Genomic DNA, 26,974 nt, shown 5'->3' on the forward strand with positions numbered 1-26,974 from the left:
TGACGGCGACACATCGTTTTCTTTTTCTCTCTCTGATTTTTGTATTTGGCTTTTCCTTTTTTTTTATTTTTTTTTCGTATTTTTTTCGTTTGGGCTTTGCGTGGATTTCTTGGCAAACGCATTTATATTGTGCACTTGTATCTGTATCTATGTATCTGGTGGATGTCGCTGGCTGAGGCTGCACTTTATAGCGGCAGCGACCGCTTGATCGACTGAGTGCAAATTTCTCGAAGCAAAATTTATTTGTGATTTGCAATTCGCAATTTGCATGGACCGACCGACGCTGCGATGTAGTTGTTGTGGTGAAATTTTGTGGGTAATTCATCTTCATTTCGTTGCGGTTCGAGCTGAAATGCGTTGCGGTATGCAGCAGCGACACTGGCACACCGCTGCAGCTCGTCTGCAGGCTATTTTCAATTTGTCCGTCGCTGTGCTAAAAATGTTTCAAATGTTTTTAACCAAAAATAAAAACGAAATCTAAATAAAAAAAAAGAGGGAAAAATAAATGGGAGAGATACAAATCAACCGACAGGCCAACGCAAATTGTACAGTTCTTCTTCTACGGGCTCAATGCACTTAGACCCAATCCCCCCAAACAAACCGCTCATCCATCCATCTATCTAGCCATCCATCCGTCAATCAATCATTTTAGTATCGAGTTTTGTTGCTCTTTTTTATGAAATTTAATCAACAGTTTTCCCTACTTGTGCGGGGGTAGAAACTTAAAAAAAAATCATTGAAAAATTGGGATAGGTAGAGTGGAGAGGTGAGGGAAAAGAAAAATGTTGATGGTGTATTATTATTAAAGGCAAATTTGACAGAAAACAAATGTTTGCCCCTGCTGGCAGGCCGCTTAGCTCTTTGTTTTATTTTCTTTTCCTCGGATTTTCACACAAATCGCTTTGTATGCGTCAAAGTTGTTGAAATTTGAATTAACCCTTGGATGAGACAAGGACGACGTTGTGGCAGGAAACTGTCGGTTCGTTTTTGGTATTGGATTACACACTTTCTGGATGCTGCCAGACCGATAATGATGTTGCCAAATGATCAATTGATGGCTGCGGGGAAGTCATTAAAATTGATTTGCATTTATGTATTTATTTAAATTGGATGTTGAAAGGAAACCCCAGGCATTTAAGAATCTTGCGATGTAATCTGTCTTTTTATCTATCCACAACATTTTGTAAAACCTCAACTTTTTCGTTTTCTCTCTTCATTTTATTATTCTACTCAATTGCAAATATATAGCTAAGGTCAGCAGTTACCTCCGAGTTCAGCGTTTGACTTAATGTTTACATATTTGTATTTATTATACGTATACAGAAATTGCACAAGCATCTAAAAATACGTCACAAAAGCGAACCATTAACCTAATTGCAAAAGTCAGGCAATGGAAACAAAAGCCTCAGGTAGCAACAGGCGGCAGAATAGTATAAAAATAGGGTTAAGTGCGGGCACCAAGTGGAATCCACTCCTTTAATTTTACGCAAAATGCATCAAAGCGAACTGTTTAAAGTGCGCAAAGATGGCAATGAAATAATTGCAGAGACTGAATCGCAACTTCGGTAAAAGTTAATTAACTCTAATAGTAATTAGTAGTTGGCGGATTGCGAACAGCGACAGTGACATGTTCAACTTGTGTAAGCGGAGGAAAGGCGAGTGGAAAATCGAGCGAACAAACTGTTGGAAAAGTTGGGAAAATGTCAAGGTGGAAAACCCGTGTAATGATTAGAAATTATCCAAGTTCTACCACCTCCTAAGTACCGAGTTAATTAGTGCAGCCATCGACGGCGTTTTTGGTGTCAAGACCAAGTAGTCCATACACCTGCCCACTTGTGGGAAAAATTCGAAAGATTTAAATTCACGGCAGTTGTCGCCGCTGATTGACATTCGAACGTGACATAAACATGGTTCACCTAAATTTCGTAATTTATTTTGAAAAAATCAGCTAACCGAAAACAAAACGCAAATTATGTTTGCAACCGAACCAAAAATTCTGGTTTGTTTTAACCCTGCTGCTGCTGCCTTTTCCACAATATTCAACATTGAGCATTCAACATATCCCCATGACAGCGTCAATTAACGTGAAAAAATTGCGCAAACTTTGCGTTGACTTAAATTTTTGCACTCAGCCATAGGAAATGTGTTTTTGCATTGGCTTAAATTGTGCCATTAGTGCAGAAAATCAATTCGTTTGGTTTTACATAAGAGATTGATCAATTGCGATAAAGTATCTGGGTAGTGGTAATTATTTTCAGGGGCATAGCGAAATTAGAAGGTTCTCTTTTCCAATTTTGAAACGAATTGATTATGGTCACAAACTGTAATTACTCTTCACACTGTAATTATTAGAAATAAAAAATTTTGTTTAAATTTAGTTTGGTCCACACCAATAGCATAATACTAAACCACAAATAAATGTCAGATTAGATTAATGAAAATTGAATGTACTAAAGAAACAAATGAATTGGTTTCAATTACTTCACAAATGCAAAAAATTAATTCCTTTGATTTTCGATTGGATACAAAGTAAATATTTCCACAATTGCAGTATGTCGATAATTTGTTTTAATTGCACAGTTTATTGCTGATCATTGCAAGTCAATTAAAAGTAAACTGGTTTAAATGATTTTTATAAAATGAAGCCTGAATATCATATGGTCATGTAAGGAATATAGATAAATGATTTGTTGTTCAGGTTTTATTGTCTTAGGATATAAGTTATTCAAAGTGAGCTGGCTAGAAGTAATCTCTTAACCAATCTGAATTTTTGAGCAAATAACACAAGAGCAGAATAATAAACTTAAATAAACACGAATATGCACATGCTGAACACTCGCATAGGCCACGAAAAAGGCCAGGCTTATTTACTATATATTGATAAATCTGTTGTTATACTCTTCGTCACCACAAAGCCCGATACTTATCCGTATATGTGTTTGTGTACATATTTTTACAGTCCACACAACAACAGAACCAGCAGCAAGCACTTATGAACAAGTCAAATGACGACCTACGGAGAAAGCGTCCCGAGACTACACGGCCAAATCACATTCTACTCTTCACCATCATAAATCCCTTCTATCCCATCACAGTTGTAAGTACACACAGCAATATATATCTATATTTTACTCTTTCTCTCTGCAGCCTCCTCTTTCCCATACAAACATTATATTATATGACGATATTATCCATATGTCCTCCAGCTACTTAGTACGGCGAAATGTACGAAGGGAGATCTCTTCTATTTCCCATTTTTCTATTTTTATTTTTTTATTTTGGGCAAGAAATCGGAGAAAATAAAATAAAATCCAATGCAATTTGTTTTGTAGCAGTTGGAAAACTTGTCACACACTCGAGCGGAGTTTTCAGACATGTGTGCTGGGGATAAGAAAACAGTTATTTGCCACACTGTCGCCTTTGGCTCGAATGTTTTTGTAGCTTAGCAGGCAGCAGACGAGTGTTGATTGCATCTGGCTTTGTGGTATGTTCGGTCTTATCACAGAATTTGATACATTTTAGCTACAAAATGGCCAGAAAGTGAGTGTCCTTAACCGGGGCAGAGAGCCAACAACAACAATAACAATAACAACAATAAGTGGGAAGAGCAGATGGGCCGGGATTTGGATGAGTGTTTAGACCAAGTGCATTGTTAGGCGAGCAACAACCTGCTACGTCAACAGCAACAATTATAAGAGGAGAGAAAAACGACACAATGCACCGACAAAAAATAAAAAATGCATAAAGTACTCAAGTGTACTGGAGGCTAAATAACGTGCGAAGCACGCCCACATCGGCTACAAACGCATTTACACACAAAGATACAAAGGCCGAAACAGAAACTGAAACTGAAACTGGGACCCTAGATATTTTTGTACTCTTCCTAAACGAATTTCCACTTGTGTACGCAAGAAAATTCATTTTGGGGAAATCACAGAACGTGAGAAATAATATTGATTGTTAGTAATTAAAACCAAATATTCTATCAGCATTTCGGTTAAAAAGAAATAAGAATTTTGCGATTCTCCTGGTCTTTTTATAATTCTTTGAGTTATAAGATACATGTTAGAGCAAGTTTTTTTTTTGCTTATAATAACGATCGAAAATAAAAATACATTACACAGTTTGCAATAGTACCATTAAGGATCAACTGTAGTAAGTGAAAATAGGTTGTAGAAAGCAAAGTTACTCCCTTCAAATGTGGATCAAGAGGCTTTTTGCTGAGACCCATTTCTCAAACCCGTGTCGTCCTATATCCCGGCTATATAGGGTAGACACTTCTACAACTGCACGAAAACTAGGAACGCACACTGGCACAGTTTATTGTCTTTTTCGTAAAGGCAAAAACATTTGGCGGCGCAGGACTACAACAAAGCCAAGGAAAACAAAAATGCGGAAATGTTCGCCCTCTCTCTTTCACTCCACTCCACTCTACTTCTTTCTCTTTCCCGCCTTAACTGGAAAAAAAAGTGTGTGTGCCGAGGCAATTGTATTTTCCAACACTTGAGCCAAGTGCGAGCGTAGTGGAACATAAAATCCTGTGAAGTGGAAAACATGCAGTATAAAAACTACAAAACTGAAAATTATTTTGGGCCAGCAGTTGCATCGGTGTGTCTGTGCGTTTCCCTTCTGTGTGTGTGCCTGTTTGTGTGTGTGAGTGTGAGTGTGGATAAAGCCAGAAAGCCCAGACATGTTAATTCGCATCCGACAAAATGGCTGCCTCTGTTGCCTGGTGCAGCAGGATTTTCCGTTCAGTCCGTCCGACTGAATGACTTTTCGCAGGTTCCATTGTCGTAAAGTCCGACCGACTGGATTTATATTCGCATTCGCATTCAGCCTCTCCGAGCTTTTCCAACGGAAATAAATCTTTCTGCTGACTTAAGTCATCGCCATGGAGAATCGTGTTTGTTCGGGAATTAAGCAATTCTCTTTACAATTCTCCGTCTTCTCCGTTCGCGTTATGAGACACAAATTAAAAGCTTCTGGCAGTGCGAAACAATATCTGTTTCATCGTTTTCATATCGGGCTGCATTCCGCCATTAACGATACTGCAAATCGGATTAAAAGCATTTCCTGTGTCATAAGGAGAATGATTTAAGGACATCAGCAGGCAGGCTTCATTAAACGCGTTGGGATCACGTGGATTTACCAATTAACTTAAAGAACTATAAAACATGTTTCGTTCTCTTAGGCGAATGGGTTTCAAGGATTTTCTTTAATGAAAATTTAAAAATATTTTTGAATCAGACTTGAACTGTAAATTATAAAGAACTTTACTTGACTATATAAAAGAGAATTTATATGTGCCTTTGCCAAATGCAATTTCCAACCCCACTGAAACACTCAAAAGAAGCCTGGCCGAAAGAAAACTGCTTCCGGAAAGTTTTCGGAAAACTTGGGCTGGGCACGTTCGTCGGCGAGGAACGCTCCATCACACGCTCCAACTAGCTTTGGCTTAACTAATCGCAAACTAAACGACCTCTAATAGCATCCGGAACTTCTGTCAACAATGCAGACGCCCACTGCCACTCCTCCTCCTCCTCCAGTTCCACACATGCCGAAAAGAGAAAAGTGAGCTGCGAGTCAAAACTTTTCCAGATCTGGCCCATTTCCGCAGCAAAGGGGGCAATGCGGCAATGCCGCTTATCCACATGGAACAAAAAGCTTTCGGGATAAGATTAAAAACTTTTTAATAAGAAGACACTAAAAGCATCAAAGGAAATTTGCCTCTGCACACATATGTGTGCAGGCAAAGTGGCCAACACAAAAAAAAAAAAAAGGCACTAGCAAAAAAAAAATAGAGCAGATGATAGATGGATGATAAAGTTGTGCAGCCAAACACTCTGCAGCACAGGCCACAACATGTTAAAGTTGAAGAGTTGCTGGAGAAAAGAAATGCAATAAAAGTTGCAACGGCGACGGGTATTAGCTGACACCAACGAAGGGCAACAATGTTCAATAATGTATTAGCATGGTGCATGGGGCATGCAGCACGGAGGCCAGAAGGCGCAGCAGCAGCCACAATGCAAATGCAACCGACCCCAGAAGAGGCGGCATATGTAAAACCCTCTTTGAAGCGGCTTATCAGAACGCTGTTCGACTTTGTTGGCAAAGAAAAAAAAAAAAAAAAAAAGAAAAAAGCGGGGAAAAAAAACTAAGGCAAAATGCAGCAGCAGTCAGCCATAAGCTAAAGCCCAGGAATGTGTAACGGCAGCTGCAGCTTTTGCAATATGTGACACATGCAGCAGGAGCAGCAGGAGCATGCAGCATCTAGCATCCAGCAGACCATAATGCGTAGCCTGGCAAAAGCCAACGAGTTAGCTGGGTGGCACGATGCCACGGTGGTCCTGGGGGCACGGCGAAGGACATGCGGTGACGGCAAAAAGCCGAAGCCGAAGCTGTAGCCAAAGCCAAAGCCGTAGACCTAAACCCAAACCCAAACCAAAGCCCAGCCCAGCGCCTTCCTTTTCAGGCTGGCAAGAAGGAGAGCACCGGATGGATAAGGATGGCAAAAAAAAAAAACAAAAACAAAAAACACGGTGGGGATATGGAGGCATTGCCAAACAGGGGGGCGTGGCTTGTGGCAACCGAGGTTTTCAATAATGCACGTTGTACGGCTCCCATGCCGCGTATTGTATTGCATTTTGTTTATGCATGCGCCCATCAAAGATGGCAAAGATGCTTGGCAAATGGAACTACGGCAAAAAAGAGGAGAGCGTCCACTGAGGGAAAAACTCTATCCGAATCCGTGTCATTCTCGAAAAGCCTGTTTGGATAAAAATTCGAATGCCAGGGAATAAACTTTAAAAACTCTTCTAAACAAAAGATTTGTTAATGCTTTTGTCCAGGCTTTGTCAAACTTTTCTTTTAGTTTGAAACTTAAGTTTAACAACTTCATTTCAAAAGATTTCTCTTGGTGTCGAGATAATGATAGATATAGCTTCCTGCGGGGCCTTTTTCATCTCTTTTTTATGCAAGCTTGACAAATCGATGAGGTTCCCGTTCTCTTCACCATACCTATACTCATACTCATATTCCCGATTTCAGCACCCACTGCCATATTTTACGAGTTTCTTTTATGTTTGCCGCCGTTTGTGACAAAAAATCGCGCATAAAGTTGGCTTTATGTGAATATGCAAAACAACAGATTACGATGTGTGAGGCCTATTGAACTTTGATTGGTTCCCTCTTACCTAGAAAAAAGTTGATTATTAAAAAGTATAAACTTGTTACTTTTAATTTCAACATGAAGTTGGCTATACAAATCAATTATTGCAAATACATTTTGCTGATATACAATGCACATCTATTGACTATCCGCTTCCTTGTAATCTTTGCTGAGAATACCATAAAGGAGATCCGGAAAACATTTGATATCATTTTTGGTCAGGTGTCCGTTTTCGTACATTTTGGAGAAGATCTGCGGGAGATCGTAGATTGAAAGTTGGAAATTTCGATTGATAGTATAGTATATATCTTGACTTACCAATTCCCTGACCCTTGAACTATTCAGCTGATTTGTTCTTTCCGTTCGCCAGCTGAGTTCTTCACTCCTTTCTACTTCACTGATTGTGCCTGCTACCCAGTTTGTGGATTTTTGGATTTCGGATTTTGAATTTGGTTGTCCCAGCGATTCGTTTTGAATACTATGGTTGATTTCTCGAAGTACCTCTTTTTTGTGCGGCACCCTGACTTTGGATTTAGTTTTATTTTTGGTGTTTGACTTCCTTTTCATACTGATCCTGGTTTTCGTCCCTGACGATTCACTTGGCCTTGCAATCCTGCCGCCTTCAAGTCTTTGCATTTTGGCGTGTTTTTCTAAGAACTTGGCATCTCGTTGAGCCTCTATTTCGAGCATCCTCTGATGCCGGACTTTCTGACTAAGATGTCTCTGATGCTTTCTGCGATTGGCCTTGGTTATGCTGCAGGTCCGTTTGGGTGAAAACTTTCGGATCTTTTCCCGCCGAACACTCTGCCAAATACCTAAACGCTCCTTGGCGCAGGTTGGTGCCAAAAGTTGCTCCTTTTGGCGTTGAATTTCTCGAGCAATCAAAGCTCGGTGCTTTTTCGCCTGGGCCTCCGCCTCCTCACGACGCCTTCTTGACTGCAGGATCACCGGATTTACCTCGGTTGCATCCGTCTGATATCCTGGCCAACGGACATGCTTCACCCCTCGATTTGGAGAATTCAGCTGCTGCGGATGAAGTTGCTCTTGGCGCTCGCGTTGGTGCTTTAACCTTGCCTAAAATGGTTATAAAAAATTATAAGTACATTTTGAAATATGAAAATATTTCTTATAGAAAACTACAAAATTTATTTCCTAAAATAAAATATAGTTTTGATAAACCCACCTGATGGTTATGTTCCTCGCGGCGTCGACTAGAAAGTGTGTCTGCAAACATGGGCTGCTTGTTCTGCTCGTAGAACTTGCAGTAGTAATTGACCTTCTCCGAATCTCTTGGCGGCATTATGCGACGATAGTTTCCCAAATGACTCTCCTCCCAGGCAATTTGCTGGGTGAGTGCCCCAATGGAGCAGGCTTGCCGCACATCGCTGCCAGCAGCTTCTCGAATCGGTGAGGAATATCCGGGCATTTGGGCAGCCGCCTTCTTATTGTAGATATTCCTAAGTAATCTAGCTCTATGCTCTGTTCGATCGTCTCGTATGATCTGTTCCTTGTCCACCAAAGCTGTGCTGAGCATGTTCAAGGTATCTCTAATAAGTGGACGCTTCACTTCCATGTCCACCGACTCATCTGCGCACAAGCTGGGCGTGTGATTCACCTCCAGGATGTAGGGCTTCAGCTTCCAGTCCACCAGGATATCAAATCCGAGCAGCTGGAAGCTGGCCTGTATTTTATCGTGCTTTGGAAAGCAAACATTATAATTGTGCTTCAATGTGGGCCAGGCGCTGATTAACGTCTTGATGATCGCATCATCCACACTGGCCCAGAACTCGGCCACATCGTAGTTGTGATCCACCAGCCATTTGTTGAAGGCACTCAATTTCCGTTTGGATCCAGCTTCCGGTCCGTTTCCCACCATGTACTGCGAGTTCCGGCGATTTAAGCAGTAGTTCGTAAGGTGCATGAACACATTGTGGCTATTACTCAGAGTGGGTGGCACATATTTGTGGGTGGCAAAGCGTGCAAGTCCCTCATTGTACACAAAAATGCGAAGGGGATCCACAGAGGTTACGAGAGTATAGACTCGAAGGTCGAACTTGTAGCCATCAATCAGTAAGGGCTTTTGGTAAATTAAGTATTATAAATATGAAAAATATGATTACCTCCAACCCAACTTACCCTTTCAATGTAAGTCTGGCAGATGAGCTTCTCTCGTTTGCCCACAGTTCGCAGATCAGTGGTTATCCAAATGCCACGTCCCTGACCCGCGGAATAGGGTTTCAGAATAAAAGTGCGCTTGTGTTTGTTGGCATAAACAGCCACATCGTAGGCACTAGTAAAGAAAATCCATAAAATTAAAGAACATAAATAAAAGTAAAATCAACATTGGAAACCCACTCGGTTGGCATCAGCCAGGTCTTGGGGAAAATGCGATAGTCCCCCGGAAACAGCTTAAGCATTCGATTCAGGTTCCTCGACAGCAGGTCCTTGCGGCAGATTTCCACCATGCCGGGAAAATGGTTGATTTGCTGAAAGCGCTTCATGCTGCGCAGCAGATCGTGATGGGGCGTGGAGTCCGACCACTGGATGTTCCACAGCCGATGCTCGGGCACGTGCTGAAATCCCATGTTCCTGGTCACCTTGGCCACCAGTTGAAACCTGGTGTGCTCCACGCAGACACTCAGCCGAAGGCCACGTATGCTCGGCACAATGTCGGTGCCGTCCACGTGAAATTGCATTGGCGGCTCCTTAATGACGTCGTAGCAAATGGAATCTAGCTGAGAGGCGGTCAGCAAAGGCTTGTCCTTCGGCTCTTGCGTGTTATCCTGCGTGACGACCATGAAGTGGTCTTCGCCGCCACGTCGCCGCCAGGTGGGTTGATTAATTTCGCGAGTGGCGAGTCTCCTCTTGCCACGCGGCTTATTCGAAAGGAGGTAGACGCTTTCGCGATTTAGGACGCCTGGCCTTTGGCCATTATTATCGGTCTTGTTCGGCGGCAGGGATTTCTGGGCTTCAAAGAACCGCGTATACGGATTTTGCTGGTGCTTCCTGGTCTTTGTTGATTTCTTCGACGGCATCTCAAGGTGATGCTATTGGTTCCCTCGACTTTCCGCGCTGCTCTGCTCCTCAATTTGTCACATAAAATTCAGGAATGTACATTGAATTTTACATTGAATTTTGACAGTAAACTAGTTTCAGTATATAAGTGTAGAGAGCAATGAAAAAATTGAGGAAAACGGGTGAGAAAAACATTCGACAGATTTCTCATTTCGCAACATTAGAACGCCCTCCGCCACAAGGCAAGGTCAAGTGCTCGGCGGTTGACATTTGAGATGCGAGCCACTCGATTACCAAAGTCAGTGCCGCTGGTGAAACCTGTGCTCTGCGGTGAGCCAAAACACCTTGCGACAACTGAAACGAACCACTGCGCACACCTGCTTGCCCCACCGAAACCACCACCACCACCCCCTTCCCCCTTTTCGGATTAATTTCCATGCGAGGCGCTTAGGGTGGAGCTCATTAACCGCAGTTTAATCAGGCTTTAGGCTCATGTGGTTATTAGTTCAGGCAGTCAATGTCACTAGGAAAAGTACAGAAAAAAAGGTAGGCAAAAATAAAGGGAGAAAAGTCATCAACAATACCAGATGGAAATGTTGGCTTGTCATACGCTTGGTTAACTCGGGGGCAGAAGGCTAAACAGCAAAAAGCCAGGGGGCGTGGCACGATTACGTGAATGGGTCACCTACGGTGTGGCAATCTCTGCCTACGCACTGCAATCTCTACTATTACAGCACTGGGAAAAAAAGTAATTAAAATTGTTACACAAAAATTTGTAAAATTAAAAGATTCCTTTAAAATACTTAACCTTTGTTTTCCAACATATTTAAAAAATGCTATTCCAAACACCATTGCAATAGTCTGCTATTTCATGGAAATTAATTTTCCCCCCTCTACGCATTTGTTTTTGAATTAAGTGACACAAACAATTGTCACAGCTTGTACCTCATTTTGCACATGTATTTCGGCAACGAACCGTGTAATTTGTCAAGTTTATTTGGTTGAGTAACGTTTTCGGACTGGCTTCTATCTGCCTGCTTTTCGCTCACTAACTCTTTCCTCTAATTGGCTGTCCAAGTTAGTTTGCCGGTGCTTTATTTGTTTTTGTTGCACAGCTAATTATGCGCCCGCTTTGTCGCTAGAGATTGTAAACAAAAAACAAGTGGGAAAAGTGTCGGCAACTTTTCTGCATTTCAAATATTAATGATAGTGCACGAACCACCAACAACGCAGAGGGAATGATAGAGTGGGGGAGCCATTTTTGTTGACAGAACAGGAGCGCTGATAAGCGAGAGAAAAATGGGCGGAAAATGGCGATTAATGTTGTTTTTACTCAAAGCGGAAGGCAAAGCAGCCAGTACATTTAAGTGGACTTTATTTAAAATGTTTTATGGAAATACTTAAAAATTTATTGTTTCGAAAGCTGCATTCTTTTTTTTATTTTATCGCATTCCACTTTACTGGCCATCACAACTATTTGCTCTAAATTATAGCCCATCAATAAATCCCGCTTGTTTTTCTGCATAAATTACAAACGGAAAATAATAAATTATTGCTCCTGATTGAATATTTCACACTTTTATATTTGACTGAGACCCATAACCGGAGTAAATTTTATTTATTTTTTTCCTTCTTCAATTATTAATTGACATCCTTTCGAGCCGCCTCCTCTCAATGTCCGCTGTTTTTTTAATCAACTGCTGCAGGAAGGACGCGTGAAGTGAGTGTAAAATCAGAGGACGACAAACTGTATTAAAAATTTAAAGGTGTGCTCACACACATTTCATTTGCAGCTGCAAGCGCGGCAAAAATTATAAAAAAAAAGGTGTATTAAAATGGAGAGCCCGAGAGCAAAATAATAAAAAATTAAACAAAAGGAAAATAACAAAACCGAACAAGGAGGAGGCATTTGCGAGGTGTGCGGAGTTGCGAGTAGTGAAAATGGTTCATAAACTTCCCTGGCAGATGATGATGAAACCCGAGAGCTGGGGCATAAAATTACAATGTGTGAGAACGTTGGTGGGGGAGGGCCTGTATATGTGCTAGTTTTCACAAATCCTTTTATTTTTATGGAGCCACACGTACGAGAGTACATTCGCATTTTTACTAAGCGCGCATTAAAAATTAATCTTTTAATTACCGCCTGGTTGGCTGGCAAGCTCATCATCATCATCATCTCCTCCGACAATGAGTCGCGGGCTATTAATTTGGAGTTACCATATAGATTTTAGTTGAGCATTCGCCATGTTGAGCGACACTTTAATTTCCATCCTGACTCCGCAACAAAGTTTTTTAAAGTACCCGAGCTTTGGCGTGCGTTTTGCTTTCGCTTAAGTCCTTTAAATAACAACAACATCATCGTCTTTTCTTGGCTAACAATAGAACCCTCTATTTCTTCGTTTTTAATCTCCGTCATGGCTTAATTCCCCTTTGCAGTCTCGCGCAGCTTATAAAAAAGTTCCGCTCTAAAAATGTAGCATATTTTTCAGCTTTGCAACTTTTCCTATTTCCAAACTCGAATTTTAATTGCTTTTAATTGACCCCAGGCAAGAAATGTCAGAACTTCCCACATAAACTTAATGGCTGGTGGACACAATCCAGGATTCCAAAGCTTTCCCACACACTTGAATTCAATTTACACTTTGTCGCATTAACATTTTTGGGTTTTCAATGCCTAAACTTTGCAGAGGACCAAAATTTTGTGTTAAAAGCTTTAGCAGTGCAAAAGTTTTTGAGTGTGAGAATGAACGTTTATTGCAAAAACTAAATCCTCTTTAATGGTGCCAAAAAATTCAGACAACTAGGCATCTAAGCCATGATTTAGTTATTTAAATATGACCGTCAAAGCGCCGGAAATCCATTTATCATTTTCGTCTTGGGGCTGTTTTTGAATCCCAGGATTAGATCTAGCAAACGTGATTAACATCGCCCAATGCGAAACAAATATTTCGGTGTCATTTGGAATTCCACGTTTGATTTATACATGCAGGTCATACAGAATGTCTATGCATACTCTGCTTTATTTTGTGTGCGCTACGAATCCCCGTAATTATGCATGAATCGTGAAATCAACTGCATTTGGGGGCGTTGGCTGGGTTTTTGGGGAACTATGGAACGAACTATATAGCACTGAGAGCTGAAATCGCATGAATGAATTCTCGCAACAATATATGCGCATAAATTTGAGCACTTCACCCTGCGAGACGCAATGAAAATGTTGAAATGTTAAAATGCTCGCACGTAGTGCAAAAAAGTTATTTGTAATGCAAAACAAAACGAAATCAACAGCAATAACAAAAACGTGGCCAGTGAAACAAAAACAAACTAAACAGAAAACAAAAACAAATACAAAAACAAAAACAAATACAAACAGCAGCAGCAATAAGAACAACTGTGAAAATAGTCGAGAAGTGGTAAGACTTTTTGTTTGGCTGCCTTACTTTTAGTTCGGATTCAGCTGGCGCATAGAGTGCATAAACAACAAACGCATTTGTAATGAAAATAAAATTTAACGGCACAAACAGCAAGGACATGCCCAAGTGGAAAGACGCTACAAAGTATGCAACAGTTTCTGTTTCTGAGCCTAGTGCACTTACGCCACTTGGCCCAAAGAAAGAAACTGCTTGCAAACTTGCGGGCAGAAAAAGACATTTTCCGAGTTCCAATATTCTTGTCGTGGCTGCGCACTAAGAAAAATAAAAGCTGGTTAACTATGCATGGCTTTGGGAATCGAAAGAAAATGTTTTTAAAGCCTTTGCTTGAAAGTTATAACCACAAATGGGCTTTGTTGAAGTACAGCTCTCCGCAGAAACTTTAGAAGCCCAGTGTCAACTGTATAAATAAAGTACATCTAATTCTTTTATTAAATAACTTCTAAGAAAATTGATCGGAAAAATTGTGTTTTTAAATTTGAATTTAAAAAGCAAACTATTTTGACAATTCAGATCTTAGAGCTACATTTAGGCACCTCTTTTCCCCTCAGTGTGTGAATGTGTGGCTGATGTATGACAACGCCAGCAACAAATTGCTGCAGAAAGGAAAATGACGACCAAGAAATGTGACACCTCCTGGCCACTTGTCAATGTCATAATTTGCCATAATGTGCACAGGGAAAGGAGCAGGACCAGGAGGAAGAGGAAGAGGAGGAGGAGAAGCAGGAGGAGGAGAAGCAGGAGGAGGAGCAGACAGATGAGAGATGGAGATGAACTACTAGCGAGCGGGACAGGCATCAAAAGTTGTATGGATGTCGATGGGGCGATGTCGAGGCTGATGCCTTTTGGCCCGAGGCCGTGGTCGAAAGGGTCCTTCTGCTGGGGCCTCTCCTTGGGACTACATAACACGAACGATGGCTGTGGGGAAAGGGGGTGGAATGTGTTTTGCAACTCCTGTCATGTCCTTGGCTCTCCGACGAGCACTGTCAACATTAACACAGCCCAGAGGCATAAAAGGCATATCCAATTGCAAAAAGACGCATGCTGATAACAAAGGCTCGGCAAACATTCAACTAACATTAGAGCCACGCCCCCACCCCCTTTCACCCAGCCAACATACACACACACACACACACACACATCCATACTTATACAATCCCACACAGACACATGGACATGTGTGGATCCTGGCTGTCGTATCCTGGTGCTCTCGTTTTCTGTCTATTTTACTTGGTCATTAAATTTGGATTTTGTGCTGTGCACATCGCCAGCGCTTGACTTTGCTGTTAAATATATCTACCCGAACGAACACACAGGGGCATCTACATCTACGTCTCTTTAGTGGCCTTTTGTGCGGCCACCTCACCTCTCAACTCTCGCCTTGGCCCCCGATTTGGCTTTAACTTGCCGCCATTGTTGGCCAGGCTCTTTTTGCATACAGACATACGAGTATATAAATGTTTGTGTATGTATGTGTGGGCAAAAATTCTGGTATGGGTGGGAAAAGGTGGAAAATCCCTCCTTTTTCCTCCACCACTCGCTCTGCTTAACATCGGTTTTACTGTACCCTCGATGTTTTGTTTTGCTTTCGGTTTTGAGTCCTTTGTGGTTGAAGATTTTTCCAACATTGCATAGCAATTGCAACAAGCAAAAAATGGTTTTGAGGGCTTAATGCTACGGATTTAATAGTGGGTTGAGTTTCCACCAGGAAAACGGCTCGTTTAGGCTAAGCTGTGGGGCCAGAGGCGTATCCATTGATGGGATTTGCGCCAATCGGAGTTTCGGGTGGAACTATCTGCCAAAGAAATCGATTTTCGTTTGAGTTTTTTTTTGTAAACTAATAAGATTATTTCGGATATGTTTCAATAAATATAAGAAATTGCTTTATCAAATTAAACACACAGTATAACAATATGTAGCTTAAGTTCTAAAACTGGAAATTCCCCCTCTAACCTTTATTCTTTTTCCTTTTCTTTTTAGGTAAGTGTCGTTAAACCTTTAAGTCTCTGTGCGTGAGTGATAGATATAAGATTAAATGTTCCTTAAACACCTTAATAAATTTATCAGCTACTTAGGGAAATTGCTTACAGTACTTCCTCCAAACATGCATACACACAATGCCTCCAAGAGGATAATCAATTGCCCATCTACACATCGCAGACATATTAAGCCATCAAACTCAGATCAAGACATCAAAAACTCCGACACACTCCTTATTATCCACAAACTCATCAGCATTGTCATCTTGGGCAGCGGCAAAGAAGTGAAAATGCCGATGCTAACACAATAAATCTCTAGAAATTTCAACGAAGCCCACAAAAGGCTTTTCTTCAGAGCCCCAGCAATCACGAAACTTTTTTCGGAACGGGCTCCCAAAAGTTGCACCGTAATTCCCACGATAATAATCATAATAAAAATCAAGCAAGCGATAAAGCATAAAACCAAATTACATACAACTCGGTCCTTTTCAGGAGCGTGAGGACTTCGGAACCAAACACTTGACGTTCCACCTCATTTTCCTCACCGCTTCCGCTTCATGCTGTTCTTGTTTTTCTTGGTGCTACAGCATAAAAATAAAAAGTTTTTTTTCGCAACCCGAAAACTTGCACATTATCAAGAAAAAAAAACCCAAAGAAATTTGGGCACTAAAATATGTGTACATATAGATATTTTTCGCTGTTCGACTTGGTCAGGTCTGGCAGACGTTTTATGGAGCACGTAACGGACATTTTTTGCGGGTTATGTTCGTTTGAAAAGTTTTCTCATAATGCTCTCGCGATGGGCTTATATAATATCGGGCCGCCTGCATCCGAATATCAGCACGTATTGGGGTTAAGATAAGGCCCTTCCAACGATCTGGGGCCTATGTAGACTTGCGCATAGTATGTCCCGAGTGGAAGAGCTAAATTCATTAAGTTGTCAAATGCAAGTCAACACAATAAGAATTTCTGACATGGGCATGACATATCCACTGCGCCGTATTCATCCCACGCAGAAGAAGCGAAAGAGTAGAAAGGCAATAGGAAATGGGGGGCCAAGTGCCTGTTGAAAGAGCCCCAGAAAATTAAAAGAAATTGAAAAATAGAAATGCAAATCTTGGCCATTGTCGGCAGACTTTCTTCTGGCCCCATTTTCGCATTTTTAACGTCAGAAAAAGCCACCAATAAACATTCGTTTGGGTTAAGAAAAGACTTTTACTCTATGATATATCGACGGCACTCGTTTCGCGGAATACAAAGGCCTTGGTCGTTCCTGTGCCGCAACCATTTGTGCGGGCAGGCGCATCCTTTTTGGCATTTCCTTGGCTTGCACTTGCGTTTGTAAAGGAAATCCGAGCAGATCTTGGGACACACCGGCACACAATTTGACATCACGTCCTGGTTCAGGCAAGCTGGAGAATTCAACGAAGTTAAATTTTATAATTTTATTGCAAATTCACGCTTACAATGCAGAAGTTTCTCCCCAGCTAATGCATAATTTAATAAACAAAAAACTGTTAGGAAGAGCAGTGGCAAATGCATCTGTTTTTCTCTATTTATCCGCTCATCTGATGCATAGAAATTTTGAGTTAACTATGGTGTGCAAAATCCATTCTGTTCCGCCCGATTCGTTGCAATCCAATGCTTTCCGACATTTAAAATAAATGCTACAGTTTAATGGCAAAACAAGTGCCAACCCCAGCGATAAATTAATGATCCTTTAAAGCCGGCCCACAGTACCGCTAAGCCTCTTACTTGGGCAAAATTAACTGGAAAAATCCAATGCTGATGGAGAAATGCCACAAACGGCCGGCTTAAAATGCCGCCCGCAACAAATGAAAAATTCAGTGAGCTGTGGCTGCAGCACCCGCCTTCGGGTAAACATTTTAATTCTGCTAATTGAAGCAGTGAAATCTATTGCACCAGCGAAATCAAATGAAAATCCAAAACTAATAAACGGTTTAACGGGGCGTATACGTGGTTAGCCAATGTTGATTTTTCGAATAGCATATTTCGTGCAGTGTAATTAACTGCCAGCAGGCGCATAATTACAATGTTGAAATTGTATGCCCTGGATGTGCGGCATATGTGCAAGAAAGGTGCATTGTGCGACTCACATGGCGAACATGGTGAACATGGCGAACGCGGCTCACATGTCAGCGGTGGTTTTTCGGAACTGGGCCTGAGGAGTGGTCATCGGATATGGATGGCGGTGGTGGGCTGATGGCCTAGACAATGGATAATAGATGCTGGTCATCGTTTGTTGGCTCAGTGCACTGGCATTATGCGTTATTCTGCGGCCAGCGATCATCGGGCATCGTGCATGGTGCATCGGGCTATGCTGGCTGGCGCTATTTGCGGTTTTAATTATGTCCAACGTGGCCAAACAATGCGAATGTTGGGCGGGATGCTGTGAGCGTTAAATGGAAATCGGGGAAATGGTTGCATTGTTGCACAGCGATTGAAATAAATGATGCGAGATGGGACTGCTGAATATGCAGGAGCAAAGAATGAGCCCTAATTTGGGACAACAGTTTCGGCCTGGTCGTAAGAAAATCAATATATGCGAAGCGTCCAAGGGCAGGGAACGAGCCATGATTAATGAATATCGCCGGTTAGTCGTGCATATGGTGTGCATATAGGGAAACCGTTCGCTGATTGATAAACCAAATGCCAAGCGGAGCGCATAAATCGTTGCAACAGAATGGCTGTGCCACATACAAAACATAGTATACACAATAGCATCCGATAGTATCCGATCCGATTGTCGCTTTGTGTGCGAGTGCTCACGAGAATTGCTGTACCCAAAACTCCGTTGATGGGACGGCAGTCAATCAACGTTGGAGGCTTAAAGTGTCACCCTCACCTCAACCAACTAACAAAACCCGATAAATGGCATACCACGTGCAGAACGGTCGGAGAACTTAATGCTAATGCCAAGCCAGAGCCCTGAAATATTAATGCCTACTAATAATTCAAGAGGGTCGCAAGGGCCCTTAAGCAAGGGGCATGCTTAAATAATCTAACGCACAATTAATTGGAGGTGCCATAAATATTGCGTATACGCAACGTAAATCAGCCAAGATGGCTGCCAGGCAGCCAGGCAGCAGTAGGACCCCTTTGGCAAAGGCCTGATTATGCAAACAATTAATCCTACAGGCGTTTATTGCAGAGCTCACTTCCTGTCCGACAGCCGTTCTCTTTAGCTTGGCTTAACTAAGTTCCTCTCTACGTCAGGATGAGCTAGCAAATTTGGTTCTATGTCTTCATTAGGCTTGATTGTCGAGACGGGCTGCCTAGAAAATCCTTTGTTTTAATCAATTTGGGAGTGACTTGCTTGCAGCCGGAAACACGCCATTGTGCAATCACATTAGCCAGGATTGGTTTGCTACTGCCATTTCTGCTCCTGCTGCTGCTGTTGCTACTGCCCGGAAATGAAGGCCGAAAGAAAAGGGAGGGGCAACGTCAGTCAGTCAACTGGCCAGACCGCAGCATTAAAGCAACATTTGTTTTAACATCTCGGCAGTGAGTGGAGAAAAAAACAACACCACCCACCGCAAAGCCGTAGGAAGCCGGACTGTCAGCTGCTCTCAGAACGCTGCCGAAAATTTCAAACAATGCAACACAAATTGCCGGCAACCGCAGCAGCAAGCGCGGTTTACTCTGTGCGGCCATCGAGGTGCTGGGCCAGAGTTCAGAGTTCCTCCACTCGCAAAAGCCATCGCTCTGAAGGAGTGGCCCGTTGACCGCAGTTCACAATAGTTGACCAGTGCAATATTTTGACTTGGTCAGCGGGAAAAGCCCGAGGAGAACGTTCATCGAAGACAAAGTTGAGGCAGTTTGTTTTCGCGGCGGAAAAAACTGCCAGTAAGCTGTTGGCCATTTGTTGGGGTTAAGTAATTATTGGATAAGGCAAGTTTAAAATTTATCAAGCTCTTCAGAGTTAAACAAATTTAAACGTTTACGGGGTTTCCATATTTCACACGTCAAAAATAAATAATACTAACACACTCTATATTCTTTGGTTCTTAACTAACTTTTAGTTATCGCACTTTTGATAGTAATCCTATTAAAAATAAATTCATGCTGAAATGCGTTTTCACCTTAAGTAAAAATCAAAAATATTTCAAGGATGCTAGGCCAGAAAATATTTTCTCTGACGTAATTTTCGTTCACAGCCAAAACCACCCTTTTTTTCTCATTCCTAACGAATTTGTGGCTTTATTGCAATCAGTATTTGGAATCCCATTTGCCGTCGCCTTTCTCCTGGCCAGGCAAGTAATCAGTTTTAGCCATGACTATAAGCCCCACGGAGATAGACAACCCAACGCAACAAGACCACAAACGATTTGACCCATTCTCCGCCTGCGTTCCATGTAGAAACGTCTAGGTAGTCAGTTTTAAATGCTTGAGCATTGTATAAAATTTGCATAAATTTCTTGCATAGTTTATTTAGCCATGGCTGCTCGTGCTTTTGTTGGCCATTTTGCTATTTTTCCAGTCGCCCACTGGCAAACACAGGCTAAATGATGCACACGCCCCGAAATGTATGCTATACATGCACATAAAGCGGCGAGGATGACACCGCAGCAGAGGTCCTCCGCCTTCGCCGCCTTTTTTCCGCCCACCCACTCCCATTTTCACTGGCTGGCTGGCCATATTATAACTCAATTTCTGCGTGAGGCTTTTCCGACCGCAGCGGGCCAGTAAAAACAAAAACAAGGCGCTGATGGTGATGCAGCATTTATATTCATATATGCGGCGTGGAAATGAATCGTGGACCTGGCAGCTCTCACCGCAGGATGTCCATTGGTTGGATCTCAGTGGGGGCGAGCGAAATGGGTGGAGTGGGGTAAAAAATGGGACTCTGCGAAGCATGTGAACCAATTCAATCGCCGGCCTTTAATTTTCCCCAGATTTATTCCTTTCCATGCAAAATTTGCATGCTTTTTACGCACATTAGCATAAGCACACAAAAGGCAGGAAGAACGAGAAATGGGGGTGTTTCAGTTGGTATGGCAAATAAGGATCTACCGAATCGAAATCGGCTTTCGTTTGCAGGAATCCAATATGTCAAATTTGAAGCACGCTTCACAACAATTTTTTGGATTTTTCTGGGCTGTCAAATGTCAAGTGTCAATGCAATTCCAATGCCGAGATCTCTTTCGTTCGAGTCAAGTTGGCAGCCCGTCCGACATGCACACATTCGTCATAGAAGGCTGCTCTTCTCGTTGGTCCACGCCGCGCTGTACGACATGTTTGCTTAGCCAACTGCCCCAGCACCACCCACTCTGCACCACCAAGCCTGCACCACCATAGCTGCACCACCCCTTCCATCCTGACATGTTTCAATAACTAACTGTCCATATTGGTTCATTCAATTAATGTCAATAGGGTGCGCAGCATTTATGCATGAGTGTGTGTGTGGGTGTGCACCATTGTGCAGCTGTGTGCGTTGGCAACCGTTTATCCTTGAGCCGGTTGGCAAGTCGCTGGCGGTGCACTGAGTCCTGCTAATTGCGCCAAATGCAACTAATGCCCAATAGTTAATTAGACGAGCTGTAATCATTACCCTTTACTGCAGTCCGATTGAAAATGGCAATTTAACTTGACGATGGATCGATGGCAAAATCAGTTAGCAAAATGTATATTGTAAGACAATGTTGCGGTTAATTAGGGGATATTTGAGAATTTGTATTGTTGGTATTGTTATGTCGATGGGTAATACATCAAGGGAAGAAATTCTATTAAAGTGTATTCAGCTCTGAGATATCCTTTATTATTTGAACTGCTTTTAAAAGATACTATGTCTGTATCCAACAAAAAGGGTTAAAGATAAAAAGAACACAATAAAACCAATTAAACTGAAGACGGAATACCATAATAACCTAGCAGAGCTTGATTGCGCAATAGTTCTTAGCTATATACTTAAAGACGTGATTCCTATAATTTATTGCTCGCAGTAAAATTAACCATTATCCTCGGCCCCCTTCAAATGCAAATAGTAACCCCGGGATTCGCGTAATTCCGCTTGCATATCCACTGAGAGTTCTCCTCCGTTTACCTTGCACCCGCATGTTTCATTAGCCCATCCGTCTTTCCTTTTTGTAATTTGTGGGCTTGGAGCGCCCGAGGCACATTCATTACACCTTTACGCTGGCGGAACCCGGCTTAAATCCGCTTTCGGCTAGGCAGTTGAAAATTGTTGCATACTTCTGCGGCTTTTGCCACTTGATGCCGTCGTCGTTGAAAGCTGAAGGCAGAAGGCAGAAGGGAGAAGGCGCAAGGCGGCGGCTGCTGCTGCCACTTTGGCGCGCCCACTCAGCCACGCCCCCCGTCCACGTTCCATCAACCATTCCCGCCCACATGCGCAGCCCACTCAATTAACGCAACTCTCGTCGGATGGTTAGTGTGTGTGTGTGTATGTGGCTCTGTATGTATTTGTCTTAACAACTCTTGCATACAACCTAAATGGCCCAGGTCCCGGGTCCCGAGTCCTGGATCTGGAGTCCTGAATCCAGGATCCCGGCTTCACTTCGCTCCTTTTGCTTCCTTTTTCCCCGGCATAATTACTTTGACTCGACTTTTACGACCTTTCTATGAATTACTCAAGAAGTGTTGGGAGCACGTCGCTTGTGTGGCTGCCATTCCACAAGGATTCCTCGAGGATTCCACCCACAGCCGCCCGGAATCCACTCGCAGTTTATCCTTTTTTACTGGCAGTCATCCCCTTTTACCTTCGTGCCTGCCTGTCGTTCGTTTTATTTATTTCTTTTACTCGTGTTTGCTTGCTAATTTCTCCTTCGCTGCCTCTACAGTCTACAGTAATTCAGGTGGCGAGGAAAAGGGGAGAATGGGGGGAAAGTTAGTGCCACAATTGCATAAGGTGCAGGTGGAAAAAAACAAAGTATAAAAAAGTTTACTTTGACAGGGTTGCCAAGCTGCACTAATTTGCAATCAATTTGAGGAGAGGTATTCTCCTAGTAAAATTCCAAAGCAAAACAAGTAAAATTCCAATTTATGCTTTACATATATTTTGACTTTTATTGCCTTCAATTAAAAATATTCTTAGCAATTATTTTTGGTCGTCTCCTATTTTTGTTCCCAACTACATTTTAAGCCTTGATTATCTACTATTATATCTCGGGCATGTCTTGATGTTTTCTCCCCCTTTCTGTTTTAATTCTTATTCCAAGATAAGACATACAATCTCAGTATTTTCAATTTCTTTTCGGCACTTAGCTTTCGCCTAACTTTTCCCATTTCCCTTCGAGTCTTTGCCTTTGCCGCTGCCCCAAACATCGTTTTCAATCCCCTTTTTTAATTTCCTCTGCAATCCTTTGCAACCCTGACACAGTTACATGCCTCCACCTCTTTCATTTCTCCTAATGCAACATTTTTCTGTGTACACCAAAAGACAGAGAAGGCTCTATATTTGGGGTGAGAGAGAAAGAGAGAGAGAAAGGGAAAGAGGACAATGGCTGGACGAACATTATCTGCGTTAGCTTTTTAGCCTAACGACCAACACCTACGCGATGTTCGCAGCGTCTTACCAGTTTTTTCAGTGCTTTCTGTTTATTTTTTTCCTCTGTTTTTTTTTTTTCACCGGGTTTTCCACCCCCAACTGACATTGTTAAACAGAATTTATGCGTTCAGCTGCTGCTCACTAACGATACTTTTCCCATCCACTCTTCCTTTTGTTGGCCCTCTGGCTTGGCTAACTGTTGTTGCCATTACGTTTATAATTGTCTTGTGCAACTTCTGGCAGGGCCCACGTGGATTTGCCCCACGGAAGCAACCTGGCACCACCTGCTGCCACCCAAGTCGTTATCCGTCCCTCTCTCTCTCTCTATCTCTTTCGCTCACTCTTCGATGGTTTTCCCTGCGAACGCTTTATGTTAACGGGTTGTTTTCACGTTTCCATCCTCTCTGCCACTTTCAGGCTCATTGGCTAACTGTTGATTTTGTTGCGGCGCTGCCTGCTGACTGCTGCTGCCTCGAAACTCTTTCCATCCGCCCCGTTGTGCAGCTCGAACTGCTGTCCATCCGCCCCGTTGTACACCTCGAACCAATTGCGACACACATTTCGCCTGCCTTCTCCTGGATTTTGCCTGTCGTTTTTTTTCTCCTTCGCCTTGTTTACATTTTCATGCTCGAATTGGCTCTTGTGCTTTGGTAATTTCCCAGCATTGTCTTCGTCCCTTGGCTGCTGCCACTCCCCTCTTCCTCTTACCTCGTTGGGCGTTAGCCTGTTGGCCAACTTCAAACACACACATTAAGCGGGCTGCGTCTTTGGACTTTTGTTTGCCACTGACAGGCGCTGGCCTCCGGTAACCTTACTACCTCCTGGTAGTAACCTCCCGACTTCCCTCCGAACTTCCGCTTCCTTCGGCTTTCAGCGCTGCCTTTGTGCCCCATAAATTTGGTTTAAAATGTATCTCGGGCTGCTGCTCCCCCCAACACCCTCCACTTCTTGTGTCCCCTGGAGCTGGCCTACGCTCCTTTCATGTTCCGCCTTTGTTGCTCTGTGTGTCGTGTTTTGTTTTCTGCTTATTTTCAATTTGAACATTTTAATGTTTGTGGTCATAAAAATCTTTTTATTGGTTGTAAAACTGAAACTGAAGAGCTGCGTGACAGGGGGCGAATGGAGTGTGCTTGAAAAAAATTAGCAGCCTCTTTCTGCCTCGGCAATGGCCACTTAAGCACCGCGTTAAGGTGCGATAAGAGTAAGCACCGAATTTGTCAAAAGAAATCGAGTTTCCAATTGTTTGCCAGCCTCCAGACCTTAAGCAGATAACTGTTTGGTTGTAACTTGGTAATTGAAACACAAAAAATGAGTTTAAGGCTAAATAACTTGCTTCCTTAAAACGAAGACGTCGTTTTTGTTTTACCACGTGGCCATTTTCCACTTTATATCGTCGTAAACCTTTTTTTAAAGTCTCTCATTTTTCTGACAAACATTTTCGAACAAATTTAAGAAGTAGAGGTAAAAAGTTTTATTTTCTGGCTTTTCCACAAAGAAAACCCTAACGATTTGTGATCTCAATTTCCGCCTATTAGCATAGCACTTAATTGAGGCATCCATTGGCTCCTCAATGGCCCTCAAAAACAACTTCACAGCCGGCAGAGTTTTGCAAGTTTCCCTTTTGCCGGGGCCTCAATTAAATGTTAATGGCAATATTTTATAGCTGACACTCAGCTTCCGAGCCTCCTCCGCCTCAGTGTTTAGTATCTTCATCTTTGACTCATTTACATTTTGCTCACATTTTCAACCGCCGGAAGTGTCTCTACGTCCCGGCTTTTCTCTATCTGCTTTGAATTTCCACGATTGCGGTGTTGTTGCATGCTCCGTTCGGTCACTTTCACACAAAAATTTTCCAATTTGCTTTTCGCTTTTTCTATTCCACCCAACGCTCCCCTGACTCCTCAGTCACGTCAGCTTTTCCAACCGAATGTATGCATATTTTATGCCTCTGCGATTTTTCAATTTTGATAATTTGTATTATGCTAATTTTACCGTGCTTTTGATGAGGAGAGAGGGGGTTGCGTTGTGAACACGCAAATGGAAATGAGAATGAAATCGAAATGAAAATCGAAATGATAGCAAAATATTTGTAAACTGTTTTGCTGATGCGACAGGTCATTTGCTTAGCCCTGCAATTTGTTTTTGCCTTTGGTCATTATAGGTATATCGCTTTCAGCATAAACTTCTGTTATTATTCATCGAGTTATTAAAAATATATAACACCTTTGTTAACACACAGCTGCATTATGTAAATTTAGTTTAGCACTAGTAAAAGAGTTCGAGAATTAATGACCGTAAATATTTGCTCTCAAATAAATAAAATCAAAGTGGTAGAAAAAATTTGCAAATCCGAGTGTATATTTGTTTTGCTTTCGCCAGGATTTAATTTCTTTTGTTTCCTTCTTTTGCTTTACTTTCGACTCTAATAAATCCGCAAAGTCTTGCCCTCAAAGGAAATGCACATAAAAAAGGAACGATTCGAAAAAAAACCCGTCTTTCCAGTTGTTGAAACTTACTTGCCTCTCAAGGGCCGCGATTCTCCTTTTTTTATGTTGGTTACTTTGCCTCGCTTTTGGCTAACAACTAACGGCACTTGCAAAAGGGGCAGGAGATCTTGCAGTTGGCCAAGAGGCATTACTCCCCCCCTTTCCCCCGTGGAGCGACCTTCTCCTGGCAGCTGCAGCCAGAAAGTGTTGCAAATGATTCGAAACCGGTTTAAATGGGCTTCGGACGGGTTCGGGTTCTGTTTTGGGCCCGGGCTTCGACTCTTTCGCCTTGTGTTTTGCCCTGAAGAAATGGGTCAATAAGAAATTCAAATGGCAAAAAAACAACGGCGAGCGAAAAACTTGTTGAATTTCTGCGGTTATCCGACGGGGAGAACCAAACCAAAACAGGGAATTGCAAGGCGAATGAACTCCAATTTGCGTTTGTTATTTCTTCTCTTTGCGCATGGTTCAATGACTTCCAGTTTTTGAACAAACCATAACAATGATTGAACTCCATGTGAAAAACATGTTTGCAAGATCAGGGATTATCCATAATTTGGCACAAGTTGTTAACCAGAAAAATTGCGTGCTTCATACTTAGTTGTTACCATCATTATAATGATTGAGCTTTTTGGGAAGACAGTGAAAATTGAGAAGAAAAATTATCAAAAAATACTATTTTAGCATTTTTAGATTTATTGTGCAATATTTCACAAATTCAGCTAATCGTGCCATTTTTATTGTTTTGGTTTCATTACTTCGGTTATCTTTAGATTGATGATATCTCACAACAGTGATTTAATAGCTTTTCCGAGAACTGCTAAAATGTCAGCACCATAAAAATGAAAAATTAAAAGACAATAGCTGACCACAAAATGTTTTGATATCGCAACTAAGCACACATTATTATTAATATTTAATGCGATTTCCGCGCCGCCTTTCCCGTGCATTATTGCGTCCTTTGTGGGGCCAAATGATACGGATGGAAAAGGACGTTGATGGACCTGCGGAAAGCCGCTTAAAATGTTTTCCCGGTATACTCGGCGGACTGCTTCCTCCGTTCCCGATGTTGTGGTTGTTTTTGTGTTGCTGGCATTGCGCTGATTTAATATTTAGCACGCCTGGACAATCACCCCACCTCCCCACGAACCCCCCACCTCCTTCGCAACCCTCCCCCTTTTTCACATCAACTCCTCCGGCACGACGCCTTAGTAAAATTTTAATGCGCTTTTGATGATGGCCATAAAATGGCAAAACAAAATGCATGGGGAGTGGGCGATGGTCGGGAGGCGGGAGGCGGGGGTCGGTGGGCGTGGCCAGTGCAAGCGAATCTCTGCTCTAGATAAAATATTAATTTATTTTTCCCGCTT

The 26,974-nt window shown here is 42.3% G+C and overlaps 3 protein-coding genes across 18 annotated transcripts in view; 1 reads left to right on the forward strand and 2 right to left on the reverse strand.

Annotated features, from left to right (window-relative positions):
* The window catches only part of LOC108094763 (heterogeneous nuclear ribonucleoprotein L), a 103,319-nt gene that overhangs the window by 23,791 nt on the left and 52,554 nt on the right, over nt 1–26,974 (forward strand). For all 16 annotated transcript variants that reach the window (XM_017195536.2, XM_017195537.2, XM_017195525.2 and 13 more), the window contains exon 3: nt 2,960–3,097. In XM_017195536.2, coding sequence (XP_017051025.1) covers nt 2,960–3,097 — 138 coding nt within the window. The remainder of the gene's footprint in view (nt 1–2,959; nt 3,098–26,974) is intronic.
* LOC108094762 (tubulin polyglutamylase ttll6) lies at nt 7,212–12,774 on the reverse strand. The gene is made up of 5 exons (XM_017195518.2): nt 9,524–12,774; nt 9,305–9,458; nt 8,352–9,245; nt 7,487–8,242; nt 7,212–7,420 (listed from the first exon to the last, which is right to left on the reverse strand). The coding sequence occupies exons 1-5, from the start codon at nt 10,201–10,203 to the stop codon at nt 7,307–7,309; spliced, it is 2,598 nt and encodes an 865-aa protein (XP_017051007.1). The 5' UTR covers nt 10,204–12,774; the 3' UTR covers nt 7,212–7,306.
* On the reverse strand, nt 16,789–17,193 carry LOC108094766 (venom serine protease inhibitor). Its single transcript, XM_017195539.1, has 2 exons — nt 17,060–17,193; nt 16,789–17,005 (listed from the first exon to the last, which is right to left on the reverse strand). Exons 1-2 carry the CDS (start codon nt 17,133–17,135, stop codon nt 16,809–16,811), a joined length of 273 nt encoding a protein of 90 aa, XP_017051028.1. The 5' UTR covers nt 17,136–17,193; the 3' UTR covers nt 16,789–16,808.

Source organism: Drosophila ficusphila, unplaced genomic scaffold, assembly GCF_018152265.1.
Source record: "Drosophila ficusphila isolate 14025-0441.05 unplaced genomic scaffold, ASM1815226v1 contig_414, whole genome shotgun sequence".
Classification (NCBI taxonomy): domain Eukaryota; kingdom Metazoa; phylum Arthropoda; class Insecta; order Diptera; family Drosophilidae; genus Drosophila; species Drosophila ficusphila.

Bases quoted from the DNA above. Each gene is read 5' to 3' on its own strand.
- LOC108094762 (XM_017195518.2), bottom strand. From the start codon at position 10,203: ATGCCGTCGAAGAAATCAACAAAGACCAGGAAGCACCAGCAAAATCCG. The intron at 9,246-9,304 runs GTAAGTTGGGTT...ATTTACCAAAAG, and splicing joins GCCAGACTTACATTGAAAGG to CCCTTACTGATTGATGGCTA. The intron at 7,421-7,486 runs GTAAGTCAAGAT...GATCTCCCGCAG, and splicing joins GTTCAAGGGTCAGGGAATTG to ATCTTCTCCAAAATGTACGA.
- LOC108094766 (XM_017195539.1), bottom strand. From the start codon at position 17,135: ATGCATTTGCCACTGCTCTTCCTAACAGTTTTTTGTTTATTAAATTAT. The intron at 17,006-17,059 runs GTAAGCGTGAAT...TGAATTCTCCAG, and splicing joins TGGGGAGAAACTTCTGCATT to CTTGCCTGAACCAGGACGTG.